This window comes from Vombatus ursinus, unplaced genomic scaffold, assembly GCF_900497805.2.
Source record: "Vombatus ursinus unplaced genomic scaffold, bare-nosed wombat genome assembly UNPS02014799.1, whole genome shotgun sequence".
In the NCBI taxonomy this organism is placed as follows: Eukaryota; Metazoa; Chordata; class Mammalia; order Diprotodontia; family Vombatidae; genus Vombatus; species Vombatus ursinus.
Window position 1 is genome coordinate 6,246,512 of NW_020954577.1, and position 9,834 is coordinate 6,256,345.

The 9,834-nt window shown below is 54.4% G+C and overlaps 1 protein-coding gene across 1 annotated transcript; it reads left to right on the forward strand.

Annotated features, from left to right (window-relative positions):
• Window positions 1-3,768: 3,768 nt before the first annotated feature.
• Window positions 3,769-6,690, forward strand: LOC114050614 (homeobox protein Hox-A10-like). Its single transcript, XM_027872439.1, has 2 exons — window positions 3,769-4,801; window positions 6,416-6,690. Exons 1-2 carry the CDS (start codon window positions 3,769-3,771, stop codon window positions 6,688-6,690), a joined length of 1,308 nt encoding a protein of 435 aa, XP_027728240.1.
• Window positions 6,691-9,834: the final 3,144 nt, after the last annotated feature.

Genomic DNA, 9,834 nt, shown 5'->3' on the forward strand with positions numbered 1-9,834 from the left:
CTCTCTCTCTCTCTCTCTCTCTCTCTCTCTCTCTCTCTCTCTCTTCCTGAGGAGGCGCTTCGCCCAAGAGCAGGAAAAGCCCACACTCAAAAAAACAGATTTTCAGCATTTACTACTCAGCATTAAAAAAATAAAAAGGCAGATTTGCTCTGAGAGTTAGTGAATTTCGGTTTACCCAAAGATTATCGAGCTGAGGGGAACCTCAGCGCCTTCAGTTGATGCATTTAACAGCCTCGCACTGCAAGGATGAGGAGGGAGGTCTGTGCCCTCCTAGCTGCCCATGTTCTTTGCCCACTTCAGTGCCGCTGAATAGGCGCTGTCCCTAACCTTGAGGACCCAGGGTTATTTGCCCCTGGAGATGAGCAGGGTGCACACAGGTCCCACACATCCAATTCTTTGACCCCGTGGGTCTTTTTAATTTTCCCATTCATTTCCCAGCGCCCAGCGTGGCCGGGGGTAGGCTGGCCCAAGCGGCAGTCAGCAAGTGATCTGGCGAGGGCAAGGAGTCGTGGGATGTAGCACCTGGGCAAGGAGTCGACTCACCAGGTCCTGGGAGTGCGGGTAGGGGCACCACCTAAATCCCGCAAGAAACGTGTGTGGCGGGTTTACCTCGGCCACCTAGGATGAACCTGGCTGCCGTTTGCCTTGGCCTTGTGGACTATCGAGGAAAGCCGCAAGACAGTTAACAGGCGGCGGCAGCGGGTTCATGATCTCCCTCTCCAGACCCAGGAAACTGACCCTTAGTGGCCCAGCCCCAGCTCCTGCCTTAGCCCCTGCTCCAGGCAGAGAGGCCCCGGCCTACCCGTTCTTTTTCTTTGCCTTCTTCCTCCCTGCCCTCCTCCTTTTTCTTCTCCTTGAACCCTTTCCTGGGTCCGGCTGCAGCATCCACCGCCTGGCAGATGAAGTGTATCGGATAAAACACGGGGACTGGCGAACTGGAAGGAAAGGGGAGGAGGGGTGCTGCGGGAGGGGGGCGCCTCTGTCTGGGACTGGGCCAGATCTTAGGTTTCTGCACTTCTCGAGTAGACAGGAGGAGAGAAGCACAGGGCCTGGTCCGGCAGGCCAGATCCCTATCCCACTTCTCCTCTGGCTAGCCTAGGAGCTGTGGCTGATGGGGGCCCCTCTCGCCTCTGGCCTTGGCCGCTCTGAGGGCCTCCCTCCCAGAGACGCTCTGCATGTCGGCAAAGGGCCCTGGGTGAGGCCGGGGCTCAGGCCTTCCTTTGGCCGTGGCCAGGCAAGCCAAGAGGAGCTGGGAGAAACCTGCCCCAGGGAGCCCAGCTTTATACCTGCTGTGGGCTGAGAAAGGATCTGGAGCGTGGGCCGAAGGCTCGAGTTTCATTGCACTGAGAGTACTCCGGCGCATGAGGAGCCTTGTAGGTCAGCCAGCAAATGGGGGTGGGGGGTGGGGGTGGGGGTTGAGCCGGCAGGAGGTATGGGCTGGAGGGGGGATTTTCTGGGAACACTGAGCAAGGAGTTGGGGGTGGTGGGAAAGAGAGGGAGACTCAGGAAATAGCGAGGATAAGCAGGGAGGCCAGTGAAGACACAGAACCTACGCCGGATGCCTGGGCCTGGTCCTCGATCCCTGTTATAAAGACAGCCACTTCCTGGGGTCCATTTGATTACACCCGGAGAACGTCGCCTTTCCATAAACTTTTTATGGGGCTAGGGAAAGTTGTGACAACCTCTCCCATACCCTGGCATTTACAGTTGGCAAGGAGGGACCCTCCAAGATGAGGAAGGAGAGAGAGGAGGCTGAGGGACGGCCCCTCCTATGGAAAGTCATCCCGATTGCCCTGCTGCCTGACCGGCCCACTCCCCAATAACTTGTCCTGGAGTCTGTCACAACCTGGAAGGGAATTTCCTCAACTGAGACCCATGTTAAAATATTCACATGGCTGACAGATCGATGCGGTTTGGAGGGGAGGGGGGAGATGGAGGAGGATAGAGGGGAGGGGGAAACCAAGAAGCAGGAAGGGGGGGCCTAGCAGTGACACTGATTCTTGTCAGATCCTCCGAGATTGTGTGAAAGCCAAGGCTAAAGGCAGGGGAAGAGGACTGCGTTCAGAGCCTGGGCGGCCGTGTTTCCTCCCTCTTCTCGATCCCGCTTCTCTTTCGTCCCTTCCCCACATCCCTTATACCCTCTTTGCTCCCTCTGAAGTGTTGAGCTGGTGGGGAAGGAGCAGCCTGTGGATAAGAATGTTGTTGGGGGGGAGGGAAGAAAGAAGTAGAATTTGAGTTTGGTTTTATTTGGGAAAATTGATTTTCTATCCGCGGAGATGGGCTCTAGGAGGCTTCCCAATGATCTAAGAATTCTTAGATTTGTTAGGAAAGAGAATCACACTGTGCTACCTTCGTGAGCAAGACAGCACTGGTCCCGGCTCCCTAGCCTCCCTCTGTCTACTCTGCTTGAAACCGAAAAAGCGGGGAAAGAGAGAAGTCTCCAGTCTGCTTATCCAATGCCAAAGCCGGGAAGAAGCTAGGCCCTGGCCTTTCCTTCCAGGCTTTCGTTCCCAGGCCCAGGTACTCAATGCTGCCTTCTGTGGGATTTCGAGGTAGACCTTTTAAAAGTCCCCAATCCCAGAATGTCAGATCTAGAAGGGCTAGAAATCACAGAGATCGTTTGCATACACTGTGCTAAATAGATTCTTGAAATAACAATAACAACCACAGTCAACAGACTGAAGCAAACACAGCCAGAGAGGAAGCGGAGTAGCCGCTAAGGTTAGGAAACAGACCGAGTGCGGCGTAGACCTAGACGCTGTGGTTGGATCCGAGAGCAGGGAGATAAGTCGCAGCGCCTACCTCACTTACAAGAGAAACCAAAACGAGGGCAGGAGAGCTAGCGGGGCAGGGAGCCAGCCGGAACCCCTTGTGTGCGGGAGAGGTGTGCTCGTTCTCTGGGCGGCTGGCCCTCCAGGATCCTTTCTCTTTCGTTCCCTCTTCGTTAGTTCTCCGTCCAGCTCGTTGCCTTGGCCCGAGGCGCTTCGCCTTACTCCTCTTCGGAGCCCTGCCCGAGCTGCCTGGGTTCTCAGCTGAAGCTGAGAGCCTGCTTTGGACCAGAACTGACACTTGGGATCCCAGGCTAGCCTTATTCTCTGGGGACAACTAACTCTTCAAGAATTTAACGCCAGATCCCGGCCAAGATCTCTTTTGCCCCCTAAACTGGGCAGAGAGAAAAATAGCAGGGCTAAAAGATACTGGGAGGCCACTGACCTTCCCGCCACCCTCCGCCCCAAATCAAAATTTGAAAAAGAGAGGGGGAGCAAGAGACGTGTGTATGTAGTTTTACTTAAGTCAGCTCATGTACATGCGTTATCCAGAGAGAGGCTTTTGGAACAAGCCAAGGGCAGACTCGGGCTCCCGGATAGCGCTATGTCGGAGGCGTCATAAACACCCCACTTGTTTACTATCTGATATCAGGGCCCAGGAGCGCTACAGAGATGAGCTTAGTTCCCCCCTCCCGCCATGAAAATGGGGTGCATGACTTGGGGACTGAGGGCTCTGGTGATTAGTCCAAAATCCCGGTCAAGATCGCGCCCCCAGTCCTGAGCCCCAGCCCTAGGTGTTGGGGAGTGTGTCTCCGGGCCCATCAATATACATTACATATTTATATAAATTCTCAATTCAGAGGTCGACCTGAGAGCAGCACAGCGCCTACGAAACCAAACTGGGAGGGGTCGCTGGGAAACCCTGGCTCTTCATTGGCTGCGGTAGCTCGCCGAGGTGCGGGGGGATCTCTAACCCTATTCAGCATGTTTTGTACAAGAAATGTCAGCCAGAAAGGGCTATCTGCTCCCTTCGCCAAATTATCCCACAGCAATGTCATGCTCCGAGAGCCCGGCCGCGAACTCTTTTCTGGTGGATTCGCTGATCAGCTCGGGCAGAGGGGAAGGAGGTGGAGGTGGCGGCGGCGGCGGCGGCGGCGGCGGCGGAGGAGGAGGAGGAGGAGGAGGCGGCTATTACCCTCACTACCTGCCACAGGCGTCCGAGCTGTCCTACGGTCTGCAAAGCTGCGGGCTTTTCCCGGTGCTGAGCAAACGCAATGAAGGTGGAGGCTCTCCGGGGGGCATGGTGCCCTCGTCTCACCCTTACATGTCAGGCATGGAGGTCTGGCTAGACGGCCCCAGGTCGTGCCGAATGGAGCAGCCGGATGGTCCGCAGCCCCCGAATCACCAGCCGCAGCCCCAGCAGAACCAGCAGCAACAGTCCCAGAACCAGCAACAGCCCCAGAATCATCACCACCACCAGCAGCAGCCGCAACAGCCACAGCAGCCAGCGACCTCTTGCTCCTTCGCTCAGAACATCAAAGAGGAAAACTCCTATTGTCTCTATGATTCCGACAAATGCCCCAAAAGTTCAACGGCCCCAGAGCTAGCCTCCTTTCCCCAGCGGGGCCCTCCCGAGGTCTGCGTCCTCAACAGCAGCGGCGGCGGCGGGGGCGGGGGCGGCGGCGTGCCGGTCCCGGGCTATTTCCGCTTGTCTCAAGCCTATGGCACCGGCAGCTCGAAGAGCTATAGCGCGGCGGCAGCGGCGGTGGCCGCAGCAGCATCGGGGACTCAGCTGGGCGCCTCCCCGTTCCCCCAGCAACCCCAAGTTCGCTTCGACTCGCCGCCCGCTCTCGCTTCGGTCTCGGCTGAGACAGGCAGGAAGGAGAGCTCCCTCGAGTCACCTCCGCCCACGGCCTTAGCTTGTGGATCCCAGGCTGCGGAGGAAGACACACAAGCGTCGTCCTCCGCCGCCGAGGAACTGTCCCCCGCTCCCTCGGAGAGCAGCAAGCCCTCTCCGGAGAAAGACCCCATAGGTAAGTGTGCTTAAGCCACGAACCTGCCGAGAGGGAGCAGGAACGAGAGAGAAAGCCAGTTACAGAAAGACCAGGAAAGAATGAGGAGAGAAGGAACGAAACAAGAGGACAGAGAGGAAGGGAGGGAGGGGAAGAAAAAGAGAGAAGGGAGAGACCAGAAAGTCGGAGGTAGAGAGCCCCCGAAATAGCAGAGAGCCGGCAAGGAACCCCGAGGAGAGAAGAGGGAACCCAGCAGCCGGCAGGCTCGGTCTGGGACGCAGCTCCACTCCAGCTGACCTTGTGAGCTTGGTTTAGCATTTTTTTTTTTTTTTAATATTTGGGCGTGGGGACGCAGTAAAAATTAATGTCCGGCTTAGATCGCTGCCTACACCCTGCCTCTGCTCTCTAGCCCCAGGCTCGTTCACCAGGCTAGCTAGGTTGGAGGTGATCAAGACCAGCAGGCCAGGGAGCAACTCCCCTCCACCACCTCCTCCTTACCATCCTCTTCCTCCTTGTCAGAATCCCTAGCCCAATTGCCCCCCCCCCCCCCCCCCCCCCCCCCCAGCGAGGAGAAGGTGGTTCGCAGATAACAAGGCTGTTTGTAAAGCTTCCAAAATAATCAGCCGCCGGCGCCAATAAATAAGCCCTATTAACGGGGAAGTTGTAGTTTACGATCCCAAATGTCTTTTGCAAAGTCACAGTCGCTAAGAGATCCTCCTTCCAAGGAGCAGTTGCAGGGAATTTCTTCTGACACCCCCAGCCCAGTCCAGCCTACCCCAGACCTAGAGCTTGGAGTCATAGCATAGTAGGGCTTCCCCCCCCCCTTTTACCTTGAAATTCCCCAAGTTCTTATATTCTTGGCTGGGGGTTAGGGATGACACCCAATTGATTGTTTTTCCTCTTTCCTTTTGGCACAAATTCAACCGTCTCCCACCATCCCCACGCCCATCCTCAGTCCAGTAGAGACCGGTTGGGGCAGCAGCCAAGGTCCCCTCCCCCAAGCCTTTCCTCTGCTGACCCTTGGGCAATAATGGAACTCCCTGCCCCCAAGCTCAGGGGGGCAAAGGAAATGCTTGTCTGCGAAGGGGAAGGAAAGGCAAAGAAAGGCGTTAAGTTCAAGATATACGGCCGCCCTTCTCCCTGTGCCCAGCATTCGCTTCCAAGCTCTCCTCTGCGCCCTCCCCGCTAGTTCCCTTTGTGTGAAAACAGGTGTTTGGAAAACCAATTAAAACGCAATTTGGGGGAGTGTGGGGTGTTCTTAAGGGGAAAGAGAGAAGCAGGAGGCCTTTAGAAAATGTCTTTTAATGAAGTTGCCCCCCTCCTCGGCATGACCAAAGGGGAGATTTGAACCCCTTTCTCTCTTTAGCTTTCAGCCCTCCCCCCCTCCCTTTCCACAGTCTGGGGTCCATTAGGGACGATGTGCGGGAAAGGCCTTTCAACAACGTCCTGGGCCAAAGAAGCCCGAGGGCTCCCCGGGAGCCTGAGTCAGAGCCGGCGCCTCCTGCCAGCCACAGTCCTCGATGTGCTGTGCTCTAATGAGGGCCTCGCTGTAACTTGCCTTCCTCTTCTCTTGTTCCTTCCTCTACTTTTCCCTCCCCTTCTTTCTCTTCCCTGCTTTCTCTTCTTCGACCCCAGGCAACGCCAAAGGTGAGAACGCAGCTAACTGGCTCACTGCAAAGAGCGGCCGGAAGAAGCGATGCCCCTACACTAAGCACCAGACTTTGGAGCTGGAGAAGGAATTTCTTTTCAACATGTACCTAACTCGAGAGCGGCGCCTAGAGATCAGCCGCAGCGTCCATCTCACAGACAGACAGGTTAAGATCTGGTTTCAGAACCGACGGATGAAACTGAAGAAAATGAACCGTGAAAACAGAATCCGAGAGCTCACAGCCAACTTTAACTTTTCTTGATGAACCTCCAAACGACACCACGTTTTGACGGTGAAAAGAGCCAGTAACCCTTGTTCCTAGGCGCTAGAGATTCGCACCTGTATCACCCGGAGTCACGAGTTGTTGCTGTTGTTTTTTCCCCCACCCCTTTCTCTATTCTCCATCTATCCATAGCAGCTTTGCAAGGCGGGATTGGGTGGGGAGTGTTTGGTTTGTTTGTCTTGTTTTCTAGGGGTGAATGGGGAGGGGGAGCCATGCCTCCAAACAAACAAACAAACAAAACGGGCTGTCACATCAAGCGACGTCTTGGGCTGAGCTTGCTCGCCTCCCTGGTTCCCCACTCCTTCCATGAGCCAAGTGTCGTCTCTCAGAGGGCAGTGCGTGTCTAGCCAGTCTCCGAGTCCAGGCGATTCTGGCGACATTGTAAGCGCTAAGGTGTCTATGGGGAGGTGATGGGTGAGTAGTCGAGGCTTTCCATTTTGGCCGCGTTCAGGTCAAAGCTGGGGTGGCGGTGTGTGTGTGAGAGAGAGACTGTTTCTTTGCCTTCAAGTTCCTAGTTTCTTTCCTTTCGAAGGGAAGGCCTTCACCACCTCGAACACGCAGGGTGAAAACAAGGACATGACATTGTCTTGGGGGAGAGAGGAGGGAAAGATGGAGAGAGGGAGAATGAGGGAGAGAGAGAGTTTTCTTCTCTCTTTTCTCTGCAAACTATCACAGCTTTAAAAACTGAGCAGGAAAGGGAGACCTCTCTTGGCTCCATGAAGGTCTTGTGCTGCTCTGGTATTAAATGTTCACACTTACCTCTGACTCCCGCTATCTTCCCTGTTGTAGATAGTGACCTAATGTAGTTTTGCTTATTATATTATGTGGAATTAGTGGATTTTTGTCTCTAAGTAATGTTACCACTGGTAGCACATGACAAGCACACACAATTCTCCCTGCCTTATGAGGAGGGGGGGGGGAGTAAATTTCGCTTTTATTTTGCTCACTGAAATTCATGGGACCCTTCAGAGGACTCTAGCAGAGGGGGTAGAAGAGAGAAAGGGAGGCATTGTTCGGATTTCCTTTATACTGTGAAGTTACATGCATAAAAGGGTCAAACCTGTAGGTGCAGAAACACAGAGAAGTCTAAATACAAATCTGTATAAATGTCTATTATTAAAGAATTGCCAATACTGTTTTAAGCAAATGCATTCTATCGTTATTATAAATGTTAGTCCTAGCTCTATTTACTTCTTACCTTAAATCAGAATAAATTAATATTGTAATGCTGCTGTGCGTGAAAAAAAAAAGGACAATGTTTATGTTCTTATATAGAAGAATAAAAGCTGTGGAATGAAGCCTTTTAATTTTACCTCTTTTGTGATTGTTTATCTTCACCACCCACTTTATCTCGTCCCCAACTTTTACAACAGGAATAGTGCCTGGGCTCCCTGCAATTACTCGAGGCATCCATTTAAATATTACCTAGACAGTCGTAATTTGTCTCGGCCGTAGAGCAATGCGGCTCTAAGGTTTGTGGGCTTTTGTTCCTTTTTTTATGACTTGCTAGTATATCTGGATTGTTGCTGACTTGGACGAGCGAGTGGTTTCAGTCGAGTGAGGAGCTGCATAGACAGAGGAAGCCACAGAGTATTTCTGGAGGGGAAAGAATGGATCAGAGATCGATTTTTTTTTTTTGTTTTGTTTTGTTTTGCGGCCGACACCCAGTCTCAATGAATCGAGGTCTCTTCCTAGGCAGGAAGCAGGCCATAGGTGCCACCCACAACCCTCGGATGCCCCAGGAGCTGCTGGGAAGGTGAGCCCTACAAGGGAGATGGAGGATGGCTAGAGATAGGGGTGCCTCAAGCCCAACTCGCCCTCCCCACAAGCTCCTCTCAATTGTGATTGCCCTCCCCCTTCACCTTCTCCCACCCCCACTCCCACTCCAGGCCTTCTGTTTACTTTGTTGCTCCAACCTGGCGAGGCAAGGAGGCTTTTGCCCTGCCAAATTAAGGTGGGAGTGGGGGGGGGGGGGGAGGGACGACACCGAGAGGGCGCTGGGGGAGTGTTTGAAGAGAAGAGGAAGAGGAGGGGGAGAAGGAAGTGAGGGACAGTCCCGGGAGGCTTGGCTAGTCCAAGCCGCTGGGCCAAAGCTCCTCCAGGACAGACTTTGAACCCGATGCTCAGCTCAGTCCTTTAGGGCTTTATGGTAGACCCATTAACGCCCTCCCCTTTTCTCCACGATTCGCCCTACTTGAAGGTTTGGGAAAAACAAACGCACACACCAGATCTCTCTCTCTCTCCCTCTCCCTCTCTCTCCCTCTCCCTCTCCCTCCCTCCCTCCCTCCCTCCCTCTCTCTCTCTCTCACACACACACACACATTTTCTTTCTTCTCTCTTGCTCGTTCTCGCTCTCTTTCTCCCTCTTCTTCCTTTCCCTCCTCCCACCCTATCCCTCTGTCCCTCTCGCCCTCCCTTCTCTCTCTTTTCTTTTCCTTTTCCCATTTTAAGCAGTCATAAGACTGCAGCGGTGGCGGTGACGCGGCGGCGGCCCCGGGCAGGTTGGAGCGGCGGCGCCTTGGTCTAGGGTTTGACCTGATTTTGTTTTTCTCTCTCTAGAGGAATCCCTACATAAGGAGCCGGGCCTTGGGGGAGCAGCAGAACTGGTCTGTGATTTAGGTAGTTTCCTGTTGTTGGGGCTCCACCTTTCTCTCGACAGCACGATACTGCCTTCATTACTTCAGTTGAATTCGTCACCAGGTATAGAGAGCCGGTGGGCAGGGGGCCGAAGACAGAGGCCGTGGACGGACCTCTAACTAGGCGTCACGTCCAAATGCCACTACTTCCTCTCGGAGCACAGTGCCTCGCCGCCGCCTGACCTTCCCGGATCCGGGGAGTGCGCGGACCGAGGAGCAAGCACCCAGTCCTCCTCCTCCCTTTTCTCCTTCGCATCTCTTCCCATCCCTTGCTCCTCCCTTTCCCCCTCCCTATCTGGGAGCAGGTATGGTCAGGTTAGCTCGCTTGGTAGTGGCGGGGGCGTGGTAGGAATTTCTCGGCTAGGGGCCATTCAAGGTCAGGTGCGGTTTGCGGAGGAATGGGGGCGTCTGGTGCTTGGACCCGCTTTTCAGCTGTCCTTGCTTTGCGCGTAAAAGCCCAAAGTCTCCTGTACCCAGGAAAGAATTA

Bases quoted from the DNA above. Each gene is read 5' to 3' on its own strand.
- LOC114050614 (XM_027872439.1), top strand. From the start codon at position 3,769: ATGTCAGCCAGAAAGGGCTATCTGCTCCCTTCGCCAAATTATCCCACA. The intron at 4,802-6,415 runs GTAAGTGTGCTT...CTTCGACCCCAG, and splicing joins TCCGGAGAAAGACCCCATAG to GCAACGCCAAAGGTGAGAAC.